General features: G+C 42.7%; 1 protein-coding gene across 3 annotated transcripts in view; it reads right to left on the reverse strand.

Annotated features, from left to right (window-relative positions):
- The window catches only part of CPNE4 (copine 4), a 419459-nt gene that overhangs the window by 16008 nt on the left and 375558 nt on the right, over nucleotides 1-27893 (reverse strand). For all 3 annotated transcript variants that reach the window (XM_028518762.2, XM_028518761.2, XM_036030654.1), the window contains 4 exons: nucleotides 22513-22599; nucleotides 19619-19678; nucleotides 9119-9252; nucleotides 445-499 (listed from right to left, as the gene is read on the reverse strand). In XM_028518762.2, the coding sequence (XP_028374563.1) occupies nucleotides 445-499; nucleotides 9119-9252; nucleotides 19619-19678; nucleotides 22513-22599 (336 nt within the window). The remainder of the gene's footprint in view (nucleotides 1-444; nucleotides 500-9118; nucleotides 9253-19618; nucleotides 19679-22512; nucleotides 22600-27893) is intronic.

Below are 27893 nucleotides of genomic sequence, written 5' to 3' on the forward strand. Positions count from 1 at the left end.
AAGCCAGAGTGGTTCAATCTTAGGACTTCTCTGTGTCTGTCACACAAGACTGGTGCTCAGAGAATTGGGGTGAGGGAGCCTGTAGACTTCACTGTCATGGACTTCCATGGTTGGCATTGTCAACAGGATCTTTCTCTAGGGTCTAGCTAATAGATAGGTCCCGAACCACTGAAGATCAATTTCCCAAGCGTTTTCTCAGCCTCCAACCATATCTGTAAGAAGCTAAGACATGAAAGTCTTCATCTGGACTTCTGACAAGAACCATTCAGAGTACCATGAGGTTGGGGTTCATAAAAAGACAGGCTCCGATGGTTTTCAGAACCACCTAATCTCGCTGGTTCTGAAGACCACTTCTGAGTCTTTGGGCCCTACTTATGTAATTGTATCGAGCCAAAGGAGTGAGACTACTGTGAAGGAAACAGCAAAGCATTTCTACTCACTCACCGTGTACTCTGGGGGTATCCTGGCACCAAACCCAAAGGCTGGGAACATTTTGTCACTGAAATAAAAAAAGAAATTGCTTTATTTATCATCTAAAGAGGAAGAAAAACATGAACCCAGTTACCTTGCTAGGTATGTTGCTATGGCAGGTGCTGACTCATGCTTCTGGATTATTTGCAGTACTGGAACAGCACTAGCATGGGTAATTAAAAATCAAGAAATAATCACCAGAGTTCATATAATTATTACTCTGCAACTTCGTCCCTTATTTTTGGCAAGATTTGGTACCAAGGAATAAAATGGTCCCAGGATTTCCTCATCTCCTTTACCCCAGTGTTCTGTCTCTTTTGAAAAATGATCATGGCTTGTTAACTGTGGTTGAGTGTGCAAGATATATGTTATCTTTTTAAATCCTTATAGGGAGAAATTATTATTCCCACTTTGCAAGTGGAAAAATGCCTTGGGAAGTAAAGTGACTAGTCCAAGATCATGCTCCTAGTTAGGGCCAGGGTTCAAGTCCAGACAAGCCTGAATCCAAGGGGATATTAAATAGCAATGGAAAGCTTAGAAGGCTGACTTATTGACACAATTTGGTTTCATCAACAGAACGCACTGTATCTACTACTTTATCTCACATAAGCAGCAATAAATTGTTTACATGTCTTTTCTTGTCTCCTCAATTCAAAGGAATGCTGCATTTTATATTAACATCTCCATAATCTCCACTGTGTCCCTTCCTCAAACTGCCCCTTGCCCCTAACTTCAGGATGATACTTGCCATAGAGTGTGTACCTAATAAACATTTAATGACTAGGTAAGATAATACATGAATGGAATCATTAAGATATGGCTATATAAAAAAGAAAAATTCTTGTGAGAAAACCAATGAGAGTCACATATATGCCTTTTGGTTTGGTTTCTCTTATGCTATTGAAATTTCTCTCAATTTACTCATTCATGTATGTTATATCTTAACTCTAACTTTACAATAGGTGAGAGGTTGGGGAGAAAAATGAACACTTATGGGCATATACAATGTGCCAGGCACTACGGTAGGCAATGTATATACTTATTTAATTCTCAAGTAACCTTTGAAGTTCCACCTACTTATTATTCCCATCTTACAGATGAAGAAGCGGAGTCTCAGAAAGACTAAGAACATCTTAGGAACCCTAAGGTGTTTCCCAGGGAGGACTGTGTGATTCCAAAGCCCATGCCTTTTCTATTCATGATTACATACAGCATTAAATGCAATTTCCTTCTGGTACTTCTAGCAGCAAGGTCCCCTGACTAGAAAATGCATAATTCTACCCTTAAGCAAATTCTGTGCTGTCAGAGGATTGTTGCAATGGATGCTCTGGAATAGTGCTCTTGTTAGAGGGCATGTCCTTCTCATGCCATTTACCTTTTACTTTCTCTCCCATTAAAAATGTACCTGGAACAATCCCTACATTACTCAGTTCTTTGCAAAGTTAGCTGGAGAGAAAAGAAAATTCAGGCTAGACCTCACTGTCCCTCAGCATCTCTGTAAGGAAAAGGGAATACCTGTGCCCCCCACCCCCCGCCACCTCAACCCCACCCTGTGTCTTTCTGAGAAGTCAAAGCAGCAGAGTCACATTCTCACCCATGACCACCTATCTGATTTAAACATCATTAGTAGCCAAGAATGGCTTTGATAAAACTGTACCAAAACACACCTGATTTGACCAAATTTGGGGTAGGGATTGGTAGATGCAAGGAAGCCAGAATTCTGTGAAACCAAATTTAAATTCTCCAGAAAAGCACCAACTCCCCCTTATCCTCACTGTTGTGTATATATGAGCTTTGCAGTACATTGCAACTAGCATGCCCTAGAATAGACATTAATGCTGATAAACAGAAAATCACAACAGCTTATAAAGGGTCAGCCACAGCTCTGAGAAAAAAATACTTCCGGTCCTTGAAAACATGAAATCCTTTGCCACAGTAATGCCTCCTTAACCATAACAAGGGTCAGCAGGTGTGGGGAGGAATTTGTTGGGGAATTTTATAGGTAATTTCCAGTCAAGTCTGGAAGAAAGCTTTCCTGGATGGAGGATGGGTCCTCATTCTTTCAACTCAGAGATGGTTCAGAAGTCAAAACAGAAACCCAGGAGGTGCCACAAACTTTATTTTATTTTCTTCTTTGGTGAGTTTAGGAAGGGTGTGCTCTACCACTGCACCCATTTCTAATCACCAAACCAGTGTTCCAGCCTTAATGATACTCCTTTACACCTTAGCCACCCATGCTGAGCGTGCTGTACTGTTATGTAACTGAATTTGAAGTGTATGGAGGTGGGAAAAATGCCTCACCTACAAGATTAATTAATGTGCTGGTCGGGTGGGGGGTGGGCAACAGTCCTCTGAAGTTAGCCACCACAAAGACCCCAGCTAATAAGCACACTGAAGAAAAAATGTCAAGCCTAAGCACAATGAGTTTAAACATCGCTTTCCTGATTAAAAATAAAACTAGGCAGAGAGGAGTCTTATTATGTAAGAGGCAGGAGAAGGCAAGTTGAGCACACAGTGAGCATCAGCAGGCCAACACACCACAGAACTCGAGACTGGATCCACTTGGTGCTGAGAGAAGGGGCCGTTTAGCAACTACTGGGAAAATGGTTGGTGAAAGCTGACTATATGGAAAATTCAGGGGCACATCACCACACGCCCCCTGAAGGCAATCTTTCGGACTATTGTAATAAAATGGTATAAAATACAGTGAAAGAGCCTATGGCCTTCAATGCTAATGAGCATCCTGTCCTTGACTTCTTTGGGAATGACCACGGTCGAAGCATCTCCAGATGGAAGGGCCATCTTCCACCACCATTTTTACCCTCCCTGTTAGGAAGGCTTTGAGCTGAAGCAAGAAGTTAATCAGAGTAAAGACAAATTACTGCATCCACAAGAAGATGGGGACACACTCAGAGCAAAATGGCACTTCAGAACACCCGGATATTTAATAAAGATTGTTCTCTAAAACAGGCTTTGAAACTGGGCTACCTGGACATGCAGACATGCAAAACCTGTCTGAAGCTATAAGAGCATGTTCTTTTGCTGTTTGATTATTTTTTCTTTTAAGGAAATCAGTATTCAGTTTCTCAACTCCGTACGTATTCTTTGCTGAAATTGATCTTCTGGGATGACCTGTGATGGAAAGAACTGTTCTCCACTCACACCTTTCCTTTCAGAATTACCCTTTTCCTTTACGTATTCTAAATCTTAACCGCCATGGTGTGCTGCTCCACGGTGTAAAACACTCTACAGGAACAATTCTAAATGTGAATGATTCACTGGAAACAAATTCTTTTGCAAGTCAGGTAGCTGCCAATTTTTGCTTTAATAAAATTGTAATTAGTGCTGATGTTAGCTGGTAGATTATTAAAAATGTATTTTGATAACAGACCATTATATGATTTTTTGATATATAACTTAGAATTGAATAGTACTCCTAGTCAAACTCTTTCCATTACCACATACTTACTTGTAAAAATAAGTTTCCTTAGTATTCACATTGATAAAAACAAAAAACTGGAGTAAATTTGACACTAGGCTCTCCCACTCTGGTAGTAGGTAGTATTCATCTACAGATCAGTAAACTAATTGAAAAAAACACCCAATCTGTTTCATTAAGAGTTTTTATTTTTTAGAGGCAATAATTAGATGTTAAAATTTCTAATGTATTTGTTTGATGAATTGTGCACTAATAATGATTCTAATAAAACTCAACTAGAAGATATTTTTAAAGTACTTTGAATATTTGCATTGCAGAAAATTTTAGAAATTGAAATTTTAAAGTTTATATTTATATATTTATGATAGAAACATGTGATAAGGTGATTGATAAAAGAATTTCAAACCAAAAATTTAAAGATACATTATGATGAAATCCTATGGGGGAAGGGAATGGAAATATGAGTTTGTGCACAAGAAAAAAAAAACCAATTAAGATTCTTCACTCAAAATGAAAAGCTTGTTCATGCATTTTTAAATGGATGCTGGTGGGTATCTAACAGCTGTGGCATTTAGATTCCCCTGAATGCACTCACAAAGTTATGTAAGAGTTTTATTTTTAAATGCCCATGTTTACAATACACGAGAATTTTCATTCTTTGTCACTATTTAAACTTATGGAAAAACCTTAGATTTCAATGTAAAAATGTATGAAGGTTATGCATTTTTATAAAATTTTTTTTAGGGTCTTAAGAGCCAATTTTTTAAAGGTCATTGGTCCAAAATGACCTTTACTTTGACACGAGAGTTCTTTCCACTCTTGTGTAAAGTTTATTTTTTAAAAATAAATTAAGAGTATACATGATAATAGTCTCTATCATTGGTGGAGTGTTTACAGCAGGCAGAACCTGTGTTACCTAGCCACTTTATGTATTCTTTCAGCTACATAGATTAGTTTATTTTTTTAAATCTCCTTTTTCGATTACAGTTGACATTCCATATTATTTTATATTAGTTTCATGTGTACAGCGCAGTGGTTAGACTATGATATAATTTACAAAGTGTTCTCCCTGATAATTCAAGCACCCACCCAGCACCATACACAGTAATTGCAACATTATTGACTATATTCCCTATGCTGAACTTCACAGCTCTGCGCCAGCTACCCACTTAATAACATCTAATCCTTACAACTGCTCTGTGAGGGAAGTTACATCTTCAGTCTGCAGTCAAGGAAACCCAGGCCCGGGGAACATCAGCCTGAGGAGAACATGGACCGCAGGGCTGGGGTCTGAACCCAGGGTCACCTGTCGGCAGGGCCCCATGCTCTTCCTGTGACCCCTACTGACTTTGCCCTGCCCAGCTGGCCTGGTCTAATGACTCAGAATAACAAGAGCTAGTTCAGCCATGTTCTAAAAGCAACGAAGGACAGAATGAGCAGAATTCAACATCCCCAGGAGGCCCTCCTTGGCCATTTCTCTTCCCACAAAGAGTTAACTGTGCCTTCCTCATGCAGTCCCCATCCTTACAGAGGACAACACTACCCAGGCCATGCTGGGCTGTGATTTATTTATGTGCCTATCTCACCCATGAGATTGGTAATAAACCACTTGGGGGAAAACTGTGCTTTATTAGCTTCAGTCTGTCTTGATGGTACTATGTGAGGTGCCTGGCACCTAGTAGTTCCTGCATAAGCTCTTAGCCATTTCATTTGACCCATCTTGCTTGCCAGCTCTGGGTCTCAACCCGGGATGCCCATTAGAATTAAAAATCCTGGCTCCCCAAGATGTGCACCAGCCTAACTAAATCGGAGTCTCTGGAGTGGAGCCCAGGCATTAGTGTATTTTAAATCCTCCCCAGTGGTTCCAGCGGGCAGCCAAGATTGAGAAGCACTGACTGGTGTTGGTGGGATGGAAAAGGCTGCACTGCAGTCTTAACCTGCTTTCTGCTTCCTACCCTTATCCCTGGCACCCGAAAACACCTGTCAGGTTGGCTTTTGGTCCTAACCTTGCCTCCCAGTACTGCACCCAGCACAGCGAGGAGGAAGCCTGCTGCCTCGGTTTCTGAGATCCTTGTCTCATTCTGGGGTGGCCACATCTATAAAACAGCAGCCTGTGCTTCCAAGCAATGCATTCAGGATCTATACTCTCTTGACAGCAGATACACCAGCCTTTTTATTAGAGGACATGGCAGGTGGTCAAAGATACATATCTATGAGACCAACAGATGGCTATCACCTTGGCCTTGAGCAGCCCGAGGAGACCAGGATGTTTGCAGGAGCTGGGCAAATCTACAACCAGCTAGGAAAATATGAGTGTGTGCCGGTGTATGCACGTGTGTAAGCCTGTGTGTGCAAGTGTGTGTGTGTACACATACATGTGGAGTCAAAGGGGAGGGGATGAGTGGTGGTGTCTTTCAGAGGTACAGAGACAGAACTGGCTGGCAGGATTTCCTTCTGGGCTTAAGGACCGGATACCTGGAAGGAGCTATGCTTCCAGGCCACCCTAGGAAGAGCTTTACACGTCTCCAAAGCCGTTCCACTTCATGGATCACCTCGTCAAGACCTGCTGGCGATGACTGTACAAGGCAGAAAGAACACCCTGGCTGTCAGAGGCTGGGAGGAATTTCTAAGGCTCAGGGGGATTAAAAGCCTCTGTGTCGCTGCAGGAGGGGGAACGATGCCTTCTGTCAGTTTTTATTCAAGTGTTTCTTTTTGAGCATCAACCTCACTGGCTTCCATTTGAGAAAAAATTAATACCAAAGCCCCGACTTGAAGTTTCCTGACTCTGCCTGTCTGCTGCCTGTCCACCCACACAAAGGAGAAGCGGCAGCACTTGTCAGTTCTCAAGAGAGCAGCATGCTTCACGCAGTCTGCCGGGAGTCTTTTTAAAGAGTGCCCAGGCTTTACAATCCTCCTTTTCTTCTCAGGTGTTTGTCCATTTTTACGTTGAGCTGTCACATATATATATGCTTATATACGTGACTGCCTGAGTTGAAGAGACTGGGTTTTCTTGGCCACCCGGGGCCCATAACTTCAGTATTATTCTATTACGGTTTTAAAAAGAATCACGATTTTTCACATAACCCCTAAGATGTCTTATCTTATTGTCGTACTGAATCTGTACTTTTGAGGGAATACAAAAGACTCCCCAGACTCTGTCTGCCTCGCACTGTACAGGGATAACAGCTCTGAAAGATGAACGGGTCACTCCAATTAAAGTCTCCGCATCTGGTACGTGAGGTGATCAGTGAACGGAGACGTGAGGCAGCTTGTTCCAGCACAGCCAGCAAGGCCACCCCAGGCTACAGTCAGGACACTGGCTGTCAGCATCTCATTTTCTGACAACCCACCAATCTTCTCTTGGAATTCATTAGTACACAGCTTCTCCCCTCAAGAGTTGGAGTCAGCTTCATTATTAAGCACTTATTGTATGACACGTATCAAGTGCATTTACTTACTTTGCTTGTTTTATAAGCATTTCAAGAATTTAAAAGTTACTAAGATTACTGAGATACTGCCTCCCATCCTCCTTGTCTTCTGTGCACACTTTATTATACTACATTATTTGTGTGTGCATGTAATGTGTGTGTGTGTGTGACAGAAATAAGGGTGAGTGTGACTGTTGGTGTCCTGAGGATGTATGGAGAACTTTCTGACAGTGGAGATGCAACTTGTCAGTCTTGTCTTTTTTTGGTAAAAATCTCCATATGCTACAAACCCCGTTAGGCATCCTTCCTGTATTTGGTCCTAAGGAAATCAGAGCTGAAATTCAAGTTATCTTCACAATCACTCAAGGTGAAATATCAGAAGTATCACTTCAATAAGGGAATGCAAATGCTGTTGTCCTCTATTCTGAATGTTTAGGAGGGGAAGTGTCGGCAAGAGCCCAAGTATTTGAAGCTTTCTGATTGTACTGGACCTGTCCATTCATTCCCAAACGGCCCTCATGCCCCTCTGAGTTCCTGGCAATGACCACACTGAGTCCAGAGACTCGCCAGCAGGAAGGACCCTAATGGGACCTTTCCCATTACTTGTCCTATTGGTTCCTAGGTTAGGTCACTCTTTTTGGTGCCTGTGGTAATAGTTTTTTTTAAAAAGTATGGTTATTACCAATTATGAGACTAGATAAAATGGAAATCATACTATCCCCTAAATTTTCTCTGAAATTGAAGGATATAATTGTTTTCATTATTTTCCTGGTTTAAAAGGTCATTCTATCAGTTGCTGCTCATTATTAACTAGGTTTGTTTTATAATTACAATGGGGAGTCAACTGGGATTTACCCATATTTATATTTACATTGGTTCTGCTTCAAAGAGCCTTCTGGAACAAATGCATGAACAACTTCATCTCGATCTGAAAATACTGGAAATGCAGAGGAAACTCAGTTTAATGTTATTTATGTAAATCACTTCTAACAGGGAATTATCTTAGTGGGAAAGGTCAGTATTTACCATCAAGTAAAAATATATATAACACTCATCTAATCTCAAAGTAATGTTTCCTGTACACATACACACATACACACACACCCCTGCAAGGGCATACATATGCACATGGGCAGACACATACCCCCTGCTATAGTTACCAATCTCTTTTGAGGTCAGTGAAATACAGTGGTTATGATCTTAAGTTGTGGAATGAGACAGATGTGGGTTCAAGTCCTGTCTCCAGCTGTGTGACAGTGCACAGGTTACTTAACCTCCCTGCACAGTTTTCCTTTTCTGTTAAGTAATACCTACTATGTAAGGGTTAATATGAGGACCAGATGCAGTAATGTCCAATAAACCAGTGCTTCTCCAACTCTAAAACACACTCATCTGGACATCTGTTAAATGCAGATTCTGATGCAGTAGGTCTGGAATGGGGCTTGAGATTCTAAGTTCCCAGGTGATGCTGCTAGTTCATGGGCTGAACTTCGAGTAGCAAGGCACATATTAACACTTTGGGAAATCAAAATTGCTACTTAGTAATCTTGCAAGCCAATTAAAAAAAAAGAAATCTGAGATTTTGGTAGGGGGTGTGACTAAGTGAACATGGCATGAACTCAGTTTCTCTAGGCTTGGACAAAGTTTTATTCTACCTCTGCATGAGCATCTGCATGGCAAGTTGCTAGGCTTGATTTCCATTCTTCTGCCAAGGATCACCCAGAGACTGTCAGAATCCACAGAAGGACAGTAAGGCCTGCACCGACCAAAAGTCTCATACCTGTCATAGTCTTGGCAAATCTCCCCTACAGCCACCAAGGCCTTCAGGTACTCGTTGGGTTGGTAAGGGTGGATGTAGTGCAGGGAACAGCTGTTCCTGGGGTCCCCGTTTGAGGCAGTGAAATCTATAGCTACCTGGAAGAGAAAACAGGAGAATGGGTAGATTTAAAGTGAATGCCTCTCATGTCTCATAGGAATTGTGATTGGCCACAGGAGAGATACAGCCTGAGATGGAAAAAAGCAGCACGCCATGCACCCTGCCAATGAGGAGAGTTAGAGGAGAAATTAATTAGCTCAGAAACTAGGATTGAGATCATTTCTGCAGTCTTCCATCTCCCATCCCCCAGTGGCCTCTGTTCTCCCTCTCCAAAACAACTTAAGATGGGCATGCAGGTCAGAAAGCCCAGCTGCCACTGATCCATGTCACCAGGCAGCAAGGACAGAATATTCATAATTCACAGAGAGAGCATGTCTGTGCTCTCTGGAAGGGTAATGCCACCCCGGAGCCATAGGTCAAATCCCTTAAAACCAAATTCTGTGTTAAAGGTGTGGTCTGTCTAAGGGAGCCATTGTTGTATTTTCATGAGTGGCCGACTGAAGAGAGATGTGTTGATGTGGTTATAATGAATTTCTGCAAGGAGCAGCTCTGCATAAGGCATTCAGCTTTTGGTTCCCATTCGTGTAAGAACTGCTGCCTTGTAACAGAGAAGGTGCCTGAATGTTACGGCACTGTGAGTGGGAAATGGAGAACTGAGACCTGTTTTCCCACAAGGGAGTCATTATCCTTGAACTTCTTAAATTTCTTCTGACCCCCAACATCATCTAAATAAAAAATGGGCTCACCCAACACTATAACAACAACAACAAAAATGCTTGAGCCAAGCCTCGAGGGTGCTAAAATGGGAAGGAATTCCCTCTGATTTCTGACACCATTACTGTTTAAATCAATGTCCACCCAGCAAACACCTCTCTAGAAATTGGGGTAGGGAGGGGGAGAGAGGGATTGAAATGAGAAGGTTACAGGGGAAGAAAGAAAGGCTCATGTTGCATCTTTCCCTTTTCTCGGAGTTCAGCAGAATTCACTCACTGGCTTACTAAGGACACAAAGTCTCTGTTTTCTCTCATGATCTCATGGGTGGGAAACATCATCTGTACAATATTTGGCAGACTCATTACAACAAATAACTGGGATGTCCCACTGGGTTTGTGAAGGTGAGAAGTTACTTTTGGAAGGACAAAGTGCTCTGTGCTGTCTGTTTAGCCTAGAAGAGAAAAGTTGACAGGGAAAAAATACCACCCATGTCTTATGTTGTGAGCCTGCAACAGAATCAAAGTAACTAGAAGAGATAAAGCTAACTGTAATTTACTTATAACCTTTTTTAACAAAGTTGTTTTTTTACTGATTTTTCCCCCTCACCCCTCCACAGGACTATGTTGAAAATAAATTTAAGCAGGATACACATTCTATTTTCAGAATATACAGATGTTTTCAACAAGGGAGTACCAACTGATAAAATGCTAGTACTACCAGTATTTCCAAAGGAAAGGTCATGTGAAAGAAAATGGCATGGTACTTTCCTACCCCTTATAGATGCCCTTACTAGAACCAACAAAGGGAAGAAGAAAGAGGTAATCTTTGTTAAAACCCTATTCTATGTCTGACACTACACTAACTGCTTTATGGATATTATTATTTCATTTTCACAAAGACTCTGGGAGATAGATATCGTTATTCCTTTTAGTTGATGAAGAGCCTGATACCCAAGCGTGATGAAGGTCACACAGGTTAGGGGGATGGAGCTGGTTCAAACTCAAGTCTGTATGGCTCTAAAGACTCTGCACTGCTGTCATACCAGGATATACCCAAGAGGACAGGAAGGTCTGCAACCAGCATCTGGAGATGTCTCATGGGTATGTTTTATTCTTACAAAGGATGGAAGGGATATGGCCCAGAGGAAGGGAGACTAACTAGGAGGCAACCACAGTAATTTAGGAGAGAAGAATGGCCTCAAATGAAGATCTCTTTGTGATCAAAGCAGTTGTAAAAGGTAGGAAAAGGGCAGTTGCAATGTGAGTGTATGTGCACTCCTGTGTGCACAACAGTGGCCAAATATGTTACCAAGGATGAGTAGTAAAAGGACCTAAAAGGACCGGTAACACCCAGTATATTCTGAGATCAATTTCAGCTAGCAGGTGAGAGCCAATCCACTGTGGGAAAAAAAGAGGAAGACAATAGTTGCTGGTCCTTTTATTCAAGGACTGATGATGTGGTGGTTGTGTGTGTGTGGGGCCTACCGGTATCTGTGAAGTGGAAGGAAGTGGAAACATTCCAGAACCCACCCACCAGGCCCCAACCAGACAAAAGGTCCAAGAAGCACACTCGAGAGGTGCTTGAGAGACAGTGTTTGGAGGACTCAGACACCTAGAGGACTCCTGGTTTTACTAACCTCCAACACTCAGGGCCACCACTCTCACCCTTTCTGTCCTGAAGAGACACACATGAAAGCGATGATGGCACCTTGCACGTATAGGTATGAAGTGTTTCAAAGGTGAAAACAGTGCTGGGAAGGCCAGATGTAGAGCCACCTCTTTCTCTCCTACTGAAGAAAACATTTTACAAATCTAGAGGCTTCTAAAGAATGTGAGAATGTTTTCATGGAGATAACCTTGATTCTGTTCCAATTTATCTAAAATGCAAATCATTGGCAGGTGTGGATACTTCAGGACCATCGAGTATCTCCGCTCACCTCACTCTTTAGCATGACGATGCCCTTCTCCAGGGATCCCCACACCCCCTACCTGTGCATCTGTACCCTGCAGCTGGCCACTGTCCCATGTGCCGATTTCCTGTGTTTCAAGGGCATCCTGTGATGGCAGAAACATGTTGGTGTCTTGATATAAAACCAGAGAATAAAATCAGATAATATAAAGACTGGGGGGTAATCTCCTTTAAAAAATGACAATTCAAGAGATGTAATCATTCCTTTTTCCTCCCCAGGTAGGGGCAAGGTCCTCCAAGCATGCAGTCACCAAGTGGTGACACCTGTGCCCAGGTACAACACCTGAATGTGTTGTGGTATTGGGAGAATGTCTAGGTGAACACAGATTCTGGCAACAATATGATTGAAAATAAAAAGACAAATAAATGTGGGGCTGGAACTAGGGTCAGGCAGGAGAGGTAACTGGGACAGAAACTCCAGAGGACACTCATTCTCAGCTGACCCTACTACATTCCCATGATCTTGAGAGTCAGAGCCCCCTTGAATTTTGCACCTTCGATGCCTCTGTTGCCTCACCCTTGTCTGGCCCTGCTGTGACACTTCATTTCTCTCAACTCTTTATCCTCATGCTTGGAATCACGCCCTTGCATGTAACAGACGAGGGTGGGGCAGAAATGATAGTGAGCAGGGGATCGTGATGGAAGATGTTAAGGATAGAATCGGATTTGGTGACTGACTAAATGTGGAACTGGACTCCACATTTAGGAAACCTGGGGAGAGGGAGCAGCCAGGTTTCTGTGCGGGGGGAGGAGATGACATCCCAAGGAGAGTGGGACAATGGGGAGATCGATGTCCGAAGGCTGGGATCGGGTGCCGCCTAGACAAACAACAGGCCTGATGGAAACTCTGCTCTCTTTTTGCAGGGAGACAGGTTCCCACCTTTCCGATGGGGACGGCCCCGTGTCTGACACCCACAGAGGCTCTTCCGGCTCAGGAATTCTCATAAACCTTTGAGCAAGGGGTATAAACTTAAAAATTGCCTGATGAATAAAGAAATGAACCAATGACCCTCACCACCTACCCCCTTCTGTTGTTTCCATTGCTCATAACAAAAATATTTTATCATTTGACTAGAGAGCAATGGGCAATCTTAAATACGTGGCATCTAAAAATTTTTTTTCCTGGCAAGTAATGGTTTCTAAAATCTCTCTGATGGAGCGGGAGATAAAATATCTGTCTTCGGGAGGTGGCCTTCTACCCAGAATCCTCTGTGCTCTTCATAGTTAGCATTAATGAGAAGAGAAGAGAGTGAACAGTTGCTGTCTCCCTGTTTATTTTAAAAAGCAACAGGGAGACGGTTAAAGATGGGATGAAGTTGAGAAATAAAAGCCAGCAAATGACTGAAAATTGCCCGTTTGTGGAGGTGGCTACGGATGCCTGGTGGCCTGAATGCAGTGGGCTTGCAGAGCCACCACATTTTCATTTCCTGATATGTAGCGTTTATTTACAAAAGCCTGTGGTTCTGGTATGCGCTCCAATCTTCTCAGCGGGCAGCCCAAGAACGGTGCCCGCCATGGCTCTCTCCTTCTGCCCAGGATGCCTCTCCCACCATTAAGCAGAGCTGGGGAGCAGCTTGGCAAAACCCTGTCCTGTAAGAATGCAAAATGCTCCCTCCTGCCATCAAGTCCCTGATGTGTGGGGGCTGCTTTTCTGAAAAGGCAGGAAGTGAATGATGAAACATTGTCTCCTAAGGACATGCTTATTAATTTTAGAGAGGGGGGAAGGAAGGGAGAGAGGAAGGGGGAAAGTGGAGGGGGGGGGAGAGAGAGAGAGAGAGAGAGAGAGAGAGAGAGAGAGAGAGAGAGAGAGATCAATGCAAGAGAGAAACAATCCATGGGTTTCCTCTCGAAAGTGCCCAACCAAGGACAAACCTGCAACCCAGGTGTGTGCCCTAACTGGGAATTGAACCCAGGACCTTTCAGTTCAGTGGATGAGGCTCCAATCAACTGAGCCACACTGGCCAGGACTGTCTTTGGACATTTTTAGTTTTTTAATAAAATGAGCACACTGTTTAGATCCCTTCCCTGCCTGTCACAAATGGGCCATTTGGGACCCTCCCAGATGTTTTCTAAGGGAGATTTCTGTGAACCAACCTCTGCGGTTGCCTGGTCTCTCTGCAATACCACCTGCTGGGCTACATAGCTCTGTTTTTTATGTGTATACAATTTAGAACTATACAATGAGCCTGTAGGTGAAGATACTGTTTATTTTTTACCATTTCTTAAATGACAGGCTATATTCTTGTGCTTTTCTACTTCCTCAAAACTCCACAGGGAGCAAAGAAATAGGAACCTAGACTAGATGGAAGAGACCCCTGAGGTAATTTCCTGGAAATCACAAAGCATTCCCCTCCCTCTTCAACCCAGGGCTCATTCTTATTTCTCAGAGTGTCTATGCAAGAATCTGTTAGTGCTTAATCTGGGATATAAAATAAAGATTTAAAATTTAAACTGGAACACAGTGTGGACACAGGATGCCCTAAATGTGTCAGGGTTAGAAGAGATTTCCCAAGAAAACTTTTAACAGGTGATCTTTTTTTTTTAGGCTTCAATGTTAGTCTGGGAGAAGCCACATTTAGTTTATAATATTATATCACATTATGTTATTAAAATGTTAGACCATAAAATCAGAGATTAAGGAAAGAAACACCATCTTTAATTTCTAAAAATTGCAAACAATACAAATGGTCACTTGAGAATAATAAGAAAAAAATAATTGTTTTTCACATGAACCACTTGAGAATCTGATACAAAATCTATATCCTCTCACTGAGAGATGCACACACCTTGTTCTGTGCACAATTTTGGGAGGTCAAGAGCACCCTGAGGAGAATCCCTGTCCCTCGAAGATTCTACCAGCTTAATAAGTCATATTTCCTTTTTCTTTTCCATTCTAGTTATCATCTGTATATAGACAAATATTTTAAACACCTTGGATAATTTTAATCATGGGGTGGCTCTGCTTTATATTCTTTTTTTTTTCAGTTAACACTATGTCATAAACATATCCCCATGTTATTTCCAATCATTAGAATTTAAATCATCATTTAAAATGGCCTTGCCATAGTCCACTTACACAAAATACTGTGATTTACACAGCCATTACTTATTGTCGGACACAGAGGTTGCTTACAACTTGTCTCTGTGAAAATCTGCTCCATAATGAATATTTTCATGCATCTGGAAAAACAGTAACTTTCAAAGGAAACATTCAATTCTTCTACCGTTTTCCTTCCAAACACCTTATGGTGTCTGTCTCTCTGTGCTGTCTGTAATTTAGTATTTTGCCTGTGAAATTCTAGTATCTAGTTTTATTTTGAGCTGCTGTGCCATGTGCCAAATATATTGAACCCCCTCTCTTTCCCCGTGGTCTCTCTTTTACCAGCACCCACCTACTCCAAGACTGCGAGGACACAGTTGCCTTCAAGTTCTTATGATTCACAGGAGGAACAAGGATTGTCCTCAGGGGTACCCTTGGCCTCCCAAAATAGTGTGCAAAATGGACCGTGTGCATTTTCCGGTGAGGCGATACAGATCTTGGATCAGATTCCTAAGTGGTCCAGGAGACCAAAAAAGAATAAGAATCATTGACGAGGGCTCTTTTCTAGCAGCACGTATGTCTACTTCTCTCCCCTTGGCCTTCTCCTCTGTTCTGGTCAGATTCTGGCCTAAAACCTCCCATTTTTAATCCTCAGGTTGCCATCCTCCTTTCTCTCTCCTGCCCTCCTCCCTTTACTGTCAGCCTTATTGAATGAATGGTTGCATCCTGCCGTGTTTACTTCCTTACCTCCTGTTTCTGCCCTGACTCCAGGGTCTTCCTTGTCTCCTGTTAAATTGGTTCTTTCAAAGGTGTGTGCCTACTCATCACATAATCCAGTCATTGATTTTTACTCTTCACCCTTAGACTTCTCTTTACCTTCTGGGATTATTACCCTCGATCTTGTAACCTCTTTTGCCTAATCATTTGAGTCAGTGCCTCCTCTGGGCCTTTGCCTCTGGCATCTCTTACTGCTGGCCCCTCTCTCCCTGGCTACCAAATGCAGGTCTTCTATCATTTCCTGTCACCAAGACCCTTTGCTTTCTGGAGTCTTCCCTTTGGCCATTTTATTTAGACCCACGTATGTGCTGCTTCCACCTCTCTCCTGAAACCTGGACCCATATTTATAAAGTGCCAGCTGCACTGGGGCATCTGAAAGTACTTTCAACACGTCCACGAACAGATTCATCACCTGTCCAGCAGCTCCTCTGGAGTTCCATATTTCCACGAGAAGGATGGCCATGCGTTGTCGGTCAGGTGCAAAAGACTGGAATCCTCCTGGACTCATCATTCTCCGCTGCTTTTCCCTTAGTATTGTGAGCCAAAGCTTGCTGCCTCTCTTTCCACAATGCCTCTTCGACCTGCCACCCCTCTAATTTAGCCTCTCACTGCCTGTCCTCAGGACTGTCGCAGTGGGCTTGAATCTCTCCTTGCTTCATATTCCATAGTTCCTTCACCACTCTCAGTGCCTTTCCCCAACACTCCCAGATTTATTTCCCTAGCATGGGTCTGATAGCTTCAATGTCCTATTCAAGAGGCTCTTGAACATTTCCTTATTCAGCAAATTATCTCAAAACTCAAACCACTTCCCCAACACTCCCTTAAATACACCCTGCTCATTCATATCAAGGCTTCAGTATCTGTCAGTAGAATATATAGATGCATAAACATTTATGTTCATAGGGGTGCTTTTTAAAGCAAAAACCTAGTATGATATTTATTCATCAAATTTCCTCTTTTCCCTAAACCTTATCTCTTCTTGAAGATTCTGTGTTCAATCCATTTATAATTCAACAAAAGTATTTTTGAGCACCTAATAGACATCAGACTGGCACCTGAAGGAAAGGTGAAGGTTGAATCAGAAGCGCTAGCCGTCCATGGAAGGTGCAAAAGCTTTCTCCTTGCTCCTGTTTGTCATGTGCATTAGGTGACAGCCTTCATGGGAAACAAATGGCCCCCTCAAAAGGGATGGTCAGGGAGGGTTTAATGAAAACACAATTCAAAAAGGTTAAGAAGGACTGACTAGAAAGAATAGGGAGAAGTCATTGCTAGAACTTAATAAGAGTACTACCTGCAGGACAGGGCACCTGACAGGCACCTGACAGGCAGAGGAACATGGTCACTGCCAAACCACAGCCTGGCACACAAGGTGCTGGGTTGCCCCCACTTCTCTCTCCTCTAATTCTTTGATCTCTGGTTGGTTCTTCCCTTTGGTCACAGTCAACTAAACCCCATGAGCCAGGGAGCCTGGCTAGTACAGCCAAAGAGGAAGGCCTCCTGGGATGCAGAGGGGAGGCAGAGAAGGCTCAAGAGTAGAGGAAACACCCAGAACTTTATTTCACTGCTAGTTCCTGAAGGTCTGTCTCCAGGGAGACAGAAATTTCATCCTGGCTAAAGCTCCTGGGCTTAATTAATTTCTGTGCCAGTGGGAGTTTCTGACGGCAACAAACATCTCTTCCCCTCCCTCTCTGCCTATCTCCAGGCCAGGAAGTCCTCTTCTCATTTCTTATCCCTCTGCCGCCTTCCTTTTGTGTTGCCAGATGGTTTAAACTAATTACTGGACAGATAATAAACCCTTAAAGACCAAATTAAGTAAGACATGCTAATTTTTATTAATAGTTTGCATTACAGCTTATACTTTACATTAGACGGTACTACTTGAGCAATAAGAAATTAATGAGAAAGCTGACTTAATTTTGGAGGAAAATGACATTGAAGAGGCTGGGATTTGTTCTTTACTAGAAAGCTTAAGACAGAACACTTTGCAACCTTCCTCTGAAGCCCTAGCCTGCACCTGCAGGGGGAAGGGCGTGGTGGCAGACACTTATGATGGTCTGTCCCCTTCTCAGCATGTATGTGTATATTCTCCTCCCCTCTTTATTCCTTGCTCCAGATTCACTCCAGGCCCACCATAGGTGCATCAGTTGATTTGGGAGGGGCTGACTGGGACTGGGGAGGTGGCGGTGAGACTCATTAAGGTGGTACCTCCCCATTGGGGAGGGTCAGCAAAAGTGAGAAAGAAGGGGAGATCAAAGCCAAGAGGGCAATGCTTCTGTGTCAGGAAGGCCTACAGATCTCTGGAAGTCAGGATATAGGCCTGGGAACCCTGTGGGGTTTAAACTTCTGGTTTTCATAGGGGCTGGTCCTTTGCAGCACAATTCAAGGGCAAAGCAAGGCCCTGAAAGTTGAATAAAATGTTGTTCAAGAGCATGGGATCTATAGAATCTAAAAGAAACCCAAATCAATAGAGCTTTCCCTTGAAAACCTATAAATAGTTTCTTGAAATCACTCCTTTGCCTAAGATCTTGGGACAGACACTATTTCTAGTAGCTCTCCTATATGACATTGCTGGCTTCTCTACTTCATTTTTATACACTCAGAGTGACAAGGAACCCACAGGACAGCAAAAGTCAGATGTGTGTGCCACTGCAAATATGTTTGCTACCTTCTGTATGTGCCACTGTACAGGTAGGAGGGCTGGGTAGGTGTGTCTTCAAAGAAGATTAGACCTCAAAGAAATGACCAAATTCTATACTTGACCCCTATAGCTAATCAGGGGTAAATGAACGATGCCTGATTTTAGGCAGGACACAGGTAGATGCATCTGAGATTATAGCAGAGAATAAGCCTCTAGCTAGGGAGAGACTGACCTAGCTAGGCATCAAAAGATGCCTTATCTCTTTCCCTTGGGAGTTCCCCTCCTAGTTGTTTGAGTACCACTGTCTTGGGTCATAGGCATATGTTGGTTCTGTCTACTCTCTTGGGCTCAAACCTTGACAAAAAATTAAACCCATTTTTTACTTCCTCATGTGACTGAGCCAGTCTAGGGAGTTGAGCAGGGCTGAGCTTCATGAGTATACTCCTGTAATGTGAAGAACAAACACTGCACAGATTGTAATCTTCTTGTTTATATCCATGTTGCTTTCCCATAGGCCTTAGCAGTCTGTCTCTTGCCATGTGGGGGTTCTCTTTCTGGAGATCACATCTGCCCAAGCCTAGGAACAAGTTTTTCCATAGTAGATGGGCTCACAAACTTGGCCTACCTGGGAACTTTAAAAAGACCCAGCCCACCCACACAAAAGCATGTTAAGGAATATGTGAATCCCTTGGGCTTACAGATGACATGCAGATCTACCCACTGAGCCTAGACATTAACTCCCCTTCTCAACTTTGAAAGACTGGTTTTCTAATCTTTTGGAATTTACCTTAGTATTGCCTGATGAACCACTTGGATGGCTTGCTCCTGGCACTGACCATTGGGCATGGCATTGGTGTCTATGTTCTGGCCATGTGAATACAACAAAGGCACCTGCCCTGTTTCAGTAGAAGTTGCTAGCCTGGTTCACTTCCCTCCAATCATTCTTACAGGTGATGGGACCTGGGTCTGCGCTTACTGCCTCATGCCTCATATAGTCACTGAATGAATAAGAAGTATTAGGATTGCTTCCCAAACCACCTGAGGTAGAATGGCATGAATTTCCTGACATGGTGTTGAAAACCATATTCACTGGAAAAAACAGAAGTATGAATTTGTTTAAAAAATATGTGACCCTACCGTATTTCAGCAATGAGACTTGAACAAAGCTAACTAGTGTTTTAATAGACTTTTGTCTCCTTGTGCTCTAAGCCCAGCACCATTCCCCAGTCTTGCCCCTTGAATAAGAACAAACAAGGAAACAACTTACTGTAAACTGGATTTGGCAGCCACCCATGATGTAGTCCAAGAAAGAATGCATCTTGTGGATCTGTATAGAAGGAAGAGGGGACATCATCTTAGTAATAGTGCTATCTGTGTCCTCACAGATAGGAGGCTTAAATTTGGGGGTTAGGCTGCTAAACTAGAGGAAAGAGCAGAGAGAAATCTGTGGGAAAAAGATGGGTCAGCTAATTGGTTTCATTAAAAAAGAGAAAGAAAGCAATGCTGAGTTCAGACAAGCCCACAAGGACTGCAGAGATCCATCCCTTGCTCCTCCTCACCCTGCTTTTGGTTTATGCATGGTTTTCATCAGCCTCTGTCTCTGGGGTGAGACTAACACTATATTTTTCAAGGGTCACCATTGTTTTGAAATCAACAAAGTCTCACACTGGGTGTCAGTCCTGCTCCCTGCGTCTAAATCCTACTCCTGGTAACATTCTTTTTCTACAGGGAATCTAGATTGGCAGTGTCGAGATCCCAGTGACCTGAGAAGCCCTCTGCCAACAGTTTCCAGTTGGTTAGATTCCACCCATGAACAGCAATGACTAACATTTATTGAGCACTTACGGTATGCCAGGCACTTCATATCCATTATCTCATTTAATTCTTGTAACAACCCTATCAAGGTATACTACTACTATTATTATTGTTCCCATTTTGTAAATGAGGACACCGAGGCTAAGATTACCTACCTAGTAGATGGAAGAGGTGGGACTCAAATGATAGCAGTCTGGACTGTGTAGTACATTCTTTTGATCTGTATGCTAGAAGCCTGCATGGTCCTTGCTTTCTGCCCATCACTACCATTTGAGTTCTCATGTGCCTTACTGATTTCTGATTTTAATTTCTGCTTCTTTGTGATTCTGCTGCATGACTCTTGGTGATGTTCATCTAATCATGTATTCAACAAGGCTTATTGAGCCTTCCACCCTATCCCCACCCTACCAGGTACTAGATGTTAGAGACATAGTGATGAGGAAAAAAGACACAGTACCTAGAGTTGTGAAGGTTATAGATCCTTTTACTTGGACAAATAGTTACTGTGGTTTTTAACACTTTCCAGACTCCATCTAATGCTCAGGGCATCTTCTCAGAGACTGACCCACAAACCCCCATGCTGGTGTCTCTAGGTTCTACCTCCAGATGGCACTGATCTATTAGCAGACTTTTCTAGAGCTGATGTTCACTTGGCCCTCTGAATAGTGCTTGTTCTTGGCTTCCTTATGGCAGTGCTTTGCCTGATAGTTGGGATACCCTACTATTGTATGTATATTAAGGCAATGAGTTCAATAGCAATGGCCTTTGAGTGCTGAATTGTCAGATCAACTCATAGAGAATCAAAACAGATACATGCACATATCCTATGACACCTTAAGGAGACAAGTGAATTGGTTCATCTAGATCTTCTTTTCTCTTGCTTCTTTGGGTGCAGAGATGGCTACATGACTATTTTGAATGTACCTGGGATGTGATTGGTGTAAGGAGGTAAGCTGACCAGAGACAACTGCCTTTGAAAGAAGAGTTTATCACTCAGAGCTCCCCAAAGGTGAGGACACCTGTCTGTCATACCAGGTAGGGTGGGGTAGATGGAGAAGCACTAGGGCTAGTCAGGAGGCAGGAGTGAGAGGAAAGTGTAGGTAGTCTTTATTGTGGGTTTTATGGGAAAAAATAAGTGAGGCGGGCCAAGCAGCTGAGCAGGTTGAGGTCTGGATAATTTTGACAGGCTCTAGCTATAGGGGTGGTCTCTAATTTTCTGAAACCTGGCCCTGGGGTAATATAGGGCAGGGAGAATGTTGCCTTGGTGTGTAAAAGTAAAGGAGGTGGTTGAGAGTATAGGCTCTGGATTGGTTGGTCTGCATATTAAAGGCAGGCTTGCAGGCAAATGGATTGCTATCTCTAGGAATTAGCTAACTCTGGGAGGGGCAGTCCTTCCAGGGTCTACAAGGCCCTCAGGTGTCAAAGCATCATAAAATTAAAAAATAAATAAGAGACATGATTAAAACAATGACCCCAGATGGCCAGTCACAATACAGTATTCCCTGGTCCCAGGGACTGGTTCAAGAGTGGGCAAGTGACCAACACCAGACCAATCAGTCTTTTCCTCTACTCTCTTGTCATGTAAGGATGTGCTCCTCCAGTTCCTGCAGCTCTGAGGAGGCCAATGTGGAAGAAGGAACTTGACATATTTAGAGAGAAAGTGGATGGAACTTAAATCCTATATGGTGAAGTGAGAAAGACATAGATTAAAATCTCAGCTCTTAAACTTACCACTTGTGGTTGACCTCATTTGAAAGTGGAAATCTCAGCTTGTGATAAGAATAAATAGAGTTCATTATAGTTACCCTTACATAGTAATTACTCAACCAGTGGCAGAATTTTTCTCAGATGCAATTTAAGGGGTTTCCTTGTTACCATATGGACTTTTCTGGGAAGTTAGAGCCCCTCTGGGAGAAAATTCTAGGCCCTTCGATCTTCTTCCATTGTCTTGTTTTCATGGTTCCCTTTTAGCAGGAATGAAGTGCCACACATAAACCACTGAACACTGTGATAGACACATAGTAGGTGCTTTAGAAAGGTCAGTGGCCCCTTTGCGGATCTCCCTCTGGTGCTTCCCTGGGCAGAGAAGACACTGACTTGTGATCAGGACTCTCCTCTCTTTAGGGGAAGGACTGTCTTTGTGGAGGGGATGGTAGCATTGAGCCACCACAGCACCAAGACCACTCACGCATACATTTCACATTGTACATCCATTAATACATTGACTTTCTGATTTTTATTTTAAAACAGATCACATCTTCTTGACACTCTCTCCCTTTGCCCACTGAACTGTTCCTCCCAGACAGCCCTAGCTTCACACTCCTGAAAGACAGGTTAGGTACACACCTTGCATTGATTCAAAATCACGATGCCTGAGTTCTTGTAATTCTTCTTCTTGGCTTTGTACTTGGGGTTGATGCACTCCCACTGCACCTGCAACAAGAAGAGTTACAGCATGATTGTCTGCCCAGGAAGAAGCGGAGTCATTTGATGAGGTCAAGCCCCCAGGTGGTGCTGCAGAGGAAACTGGGGGCTGACCAATGGTCTCCAGGTGATAACCCTTGTGTCTAGAGTGAATGTAAGAGGAGTGGTTGAGAGTAAGACTGATATCAGACTGTCTGGTTTGAATCCCAACTCTTCCACTTTCCAGGTGGGTGACCTTTGGTAAATTACAGTTGACCCTTAAAACCTGTGAAGGTTGTTTGAATATTCGTGTACAACTTCTGACTCTTCCAAAACTTAACTACTCTTGGTATCCAAAAGGGATTGGTTCCAGGACCCCCACAATAACAAAATCTGTAGATGGCTCAAGTTTTCTATATAAAATGGTATAAATTAATGCACACAGTCAGCCCTCTGCATCCACAGACTCCTAACTGTGGACTGAAAACTGCAGTTACTTACTGAAAAGATCTACATGTAAGTAGGCTCATGCAGTTCAAACCTGTGTTGTTGTTTAAGGGTTAACTGTACTTGATTCCTCTATGTCTTGGATATATACACTCTAAATGTAGCTTATAATTGTATCTATCTCATAGGATCATTGTGGATTGAATAATTAATCCATGCAACACATTTAAGACAGTGCCTGGCACTTATAAATGCTTACTGTTCACAGGGTCAAGTCAAGCATCAGAAGAAAGGAGAGATCTGAACACACCCAGTTGAGTAACCCAAGTGTTGAGTCTTATTTAGTGCCTGGGAATGGACTTAAAAGGTAGAAAAACTGAGGAATATTGAATACCAGCTATAAGAAACTCATGGGGATAATGTGTTTATTGAGCATTAAAGTAAAGGATTGACACACTTGATCTCCGAAGAGAGATCTTTGAAGGATAGGGTCAGAGCTGCAGGAACATCAGGGGACTGAGGAGGGAGCTATGGGGCTCTCTAAGGGAACAGATCTCAACCTTTCCAGCCTCTGGAGCACTTCATGGGATAAAGTCAACTGGAAGTTAGACATCCAATGAATGCTTCTGTCCATCATGCTGTGGGAGCTGAATCCTTGGGTTTCTCCTCAGGAGACAAATTTTCACTCTTTGAAAATTGTGTCTGAAAATGAAGCAATCTCTGAGGCAGACATGAGTAAGGTAGATTGACAGAATGTTGGTCCACAGAGATCCATTTCTCTCAGTGTCCTTGCATTGGTGTGGTTTCCTCCCACAAAGATGCTGAGATTAGTCAGGTGACTTCTTTGACCAATGGAACACTCGCAAAAGTGATATAAGCAGAGGATTGAAAGTGCCTTTATACTGGGGCTTTGTGCTGGGAAGTTCTCACCACCATGTAAAAAAAGCTTAGGATGGTTTCTTGGTGAATAAAAGCACATGGAAAAGTTCCAACTGCTGAGGCAAAAATGCATAAGTAAATTCAGTTGGCACCGTATGTAGGGGAGAAGAGCTATTCCAATTCAACTCAGCCTAATTTGCCAACCTGGAGAATCATGAGTAAATACTGATTGATTTTGTTTTACATCAGGAAGTTTTGGTATAAATTGTTACCCAGCAACAGATAACTGATACACCAGTTTCTCAACACTGGGGAAGTTGTAGTAGAGGCTGGGCAACCTCACACAGGTTTGGGAGAGAGAAATGTGGTATGGGTTAAGAAGCCTCTAAGATTCCTTTCATAAAAAGAAAGGAAAAGGAAGGAAAGGAAGAGAAGAGAAGAGAAGAGAAGAGAAGAGAAAAAAAGAAAAGGAAGGAAGGAAAGCAGGAAGGTAAGGAGGGAGGGAGGAAGGAGAAAAGAGTCAAAACTGAATGTGAAATCAGGAGATCTCCACTCTTATTTTTAAAAGATCTAATCTCTCCACCACCATGATGATTGTCTTTCTTTCCTTTCTTGGGTTTTCTTCTAATTCATTCTTCATGGGGCCATCACTTGGTAATTGAGGATTCCATTCTGTCTCAAAGTAGATTTAGTATTTCAGAAAAAGCAACCCAAGACCACCCAGAAACCCATCAACACTGAAATTCCCTTTCCTCCAAAGCTTCCTCTAATGTTATGGCGTACACAAGTATCTTAGGGATTTACCTAAAAATTGGAAAGAGAAAATCCTAAAATTAAATCTGTTGATTTTCATTTTCAATAATTGCTATTAGCCTCAATTTTTTAATCAAGCAGGACATAACAAACTTTGAATGAGTTAGATTCCAAGCTCTACTAAGAATTATAATGACCACCCAGGAAAAAGTCTACTCATGTCTATCTCAGGCAAAGATGGGCCAAGAGTGGAGAATGAGTTGGCTCAGCCAGGCAAGGGTTCCCAGGAAGCAAAATGAAAACTGGCAGGTACTTGGGGACTTTATGCCTGATGGGTGGGCAGGTGGTGCTGAATAAGCCAAGTCTAAATGGTCTGCATCTGTCTTGGCATGAGATTATCATGTAGCTGTGGGCTTTTTACTTTATATCTACCATCCCACTTAACTCCCCCTATAGCTCACTTTTCTAGGCAAGAGAAGAGGCTCAAAGAAGAGGCTCAGTCACACAGGTGGTCACTGGAGGAGGTGGGATTCAGATCACACCAGTCTCACTCCAAAGCTTGGCCTATAAGTTGTCACACGCACCCCTAGGAATGTCTTGGAAGGGCTCTCCCATTTGTTCTTGCACATTTCCCTTTTGGCCACCTCAAACCAACCATGTTCATAAAGGCTACCTAGGAATTAATCAGAGTTGATCAAGAATTTACTCTGTACCTGAACAACCTTAACTCTCACAGGAAGGAGCTTGAAAAATATCTCTTTGTCTCTCTGTCTCTACATGTCTCTCTGTCTCTTTGTCTCTTCTGCAGCATTTAGGCCTCCCCTATTATCTCTTCTATCTTTTCTCCATGAGTGTATTCATCCATTCTCTTGACTTTAAATACTATCTCATTGTTTATGGCTCCTAAAATACATCTCCAGGTAAGTCCTCTGAATGCCACACCCCCAGACTCAATTCTTGAATCTTCGTCACAAACTGGACTTCCCTGAAATAAGACTTCCTCATTTGGGAAAAGGTACCAACACGTACCCATCCATCCTCAAGTCATTCTTTGCCTACTCCCTTCCCCCCTCAGATAGAATCCCCCAACAAATCTTGTAGCTACTATCTCCAAAATTGTTCTTATATCTCTCCACCTCCCTCCACCTCTATTATCACCTTTTTTTAGTCCAAGTCATTATCACATCTTGTCTTGCCCTTAGTTTTAGCTTCTAAACAGATCTCTCTGCCCTACTCTCGTCTCTCTGTAATTGATTATACCTACAAAGTAGCCAAAGTAATCTTTAAAAAATTAAGCCCAATCTTGTCATGCTCTTGCCTACACTCCTTTGCAGCACTGTCCAGTAGACCTTTCTGCAATGGTGGAAATAGTCCATACCTGCAGCAGCCAGTACTGAAGCTACTAGCCACATGAGGCTACTGAGTACTTGAAGTGTGGCTAGTGTGACTGAGGAATTAAAATTTTAACTAATTAAAATTTAAATTTAAATAGTCACATGTGGATAGTGCCTACTGTATTGAATAGCACAGTTTTAGAGTACCCTCATTACGATTAGAAAAAAAGGCCCAAATTCCCTCTATTTCCTGAGCTATCAGAGTCTCCTTTTCCTGGCTTCTGCCTCTGGCTTTCACCACATCTTGTGCACGACTCCCTCACCCTTCTGCTCCAGATACAATGGGCTCTTTCCAGATCCTGAACAGCTCCAACCTCTTCCTTAACTCAATACTTTGCATGCTGTTTCCTCAGTCTGAAATGCTTTTCCCTTGCTTGTTACATGGGTGACTTCTTTTCATGTTTAAAAACCCTGAACTTAAATGTCACTTTTTCAGATGATCTTTTCTATACCACACCTTTATAACTAAATTGGTTCAGTTTTTTTATATCATTTGTCACAAGTTCTAACTGCATGTTTACTGTTTTGTTTATTTGAGTTGTGCTTACAGTTTCCTCTGATGCACAGTCATGGCACAACTAGAGTGTGGCATCGTGCCTGGCACTTAGTAGGTGTTCCTCAAATAACTGTCAATGTTAGTAAAACCAAATAAGGAAGTAGTTCCCACAGTGCAAATGTGTCAAAATGGGCTGGGTGGTTGCACTAAAATCTTTCTGGCATCTCAGTGATACAGAAAAATACAGCAGCATATGGTCCATTTCCTCAGTGAGACTCTAAGATTTATTTCTGTTACTTTGAATGCATCAGGTTTTGGTGTTCTTCAATTGTGACATATGTTATCGCTCTACTTTTAATACCCTCTTAGGAGCCTCAAGATGAAATGGTTCTCATATTTATTAACTTAAATATTTTTATTTGCAGATAGGAACAAGACAAAATTTTGTAAACCTCTTTAGAGCTCTAGCAGGAGATGTCAGTAACTGTCATTGATTTATTAACTCCACAGAGCCTGATCCAGTATATTCAATGGAGCAATTTCTCTGGCTATATTCCTTTTTAGCCTGGGAGTGACTTTACTGACAATTCAGTGCTGGTTTCCATTGTGGCCCTGAAACTCTGCATGCCTGCTTGCAGATGAAGGTCTCTGTATGTCAGACAAGTGTCTTGTGGTGCCTAGTACATAACAGAGCAGGTATAGCAGGTTTTGCTGCAACTATGCAGAGAGCTGCCTTTGAGTTTCCAGCCCAAAGGTGTGTATTCAATGGAAGATCTGGTTCAGGTAAAGCTTCTAATTCTAAACAATTTAGTTTGTTTCCATCCAGCCTGGTTATATCTTGACCTCACATCTAAAATAAGAGACTTGAACAATGACGCGGCACATCTCCTCTACACTTCTGACCAGATCGGGGGCAAGGTCTTATTTCTAAGGGAAAAGACCTTTGTCAAAGCCATTGCTGCCATTCCTTTCTATTCCACGGGAACAGCTGGCTGCAGAGGACAAATAGCAGGTATTTTGCTTTGAGTTCTCCCAGAAACAAAAACCGAGGCAAGGATTTACTGCATGTAACTCACCTGGGAGATAATATCAGGAAGTATCAATAAAGTGGGAAATTGAGAGAGGGAAGGCAGTCAAAAAAATCAGCTACCTCTGTGGGCAACCATGGCTTATCCCTCCTGGGAAACTGCATGGTACACAGCTCAGAGTTTTCCCACTTTTATACTTCAACTCCTGTTAATTATTTGTTGAGGGCTGCTCCCTGGCTGGTGTTACTCTCCCTCAACATTGCCGCCCACTTGGGCATGGGCAGAATAGGCTCCAGCAGCCAGAGAAAGCCCTCAGGCAAAGAGATT

This window comes from Phyllostomus discolor, chromosome 7, assembly GCF_004126475.2.
Source record: "Phyllostomus discolor isolate MPI-MPIP mPhyDis1 chromosome 7, mPhyDis1.pri.v3, whole genome shotgun sequence".
NCBI lineage: Eukaryota > Metazoa > Chordata > Mammalia > Chiroptera > Phyllostomidae > Phyllostomus > Phyllostomus discolor.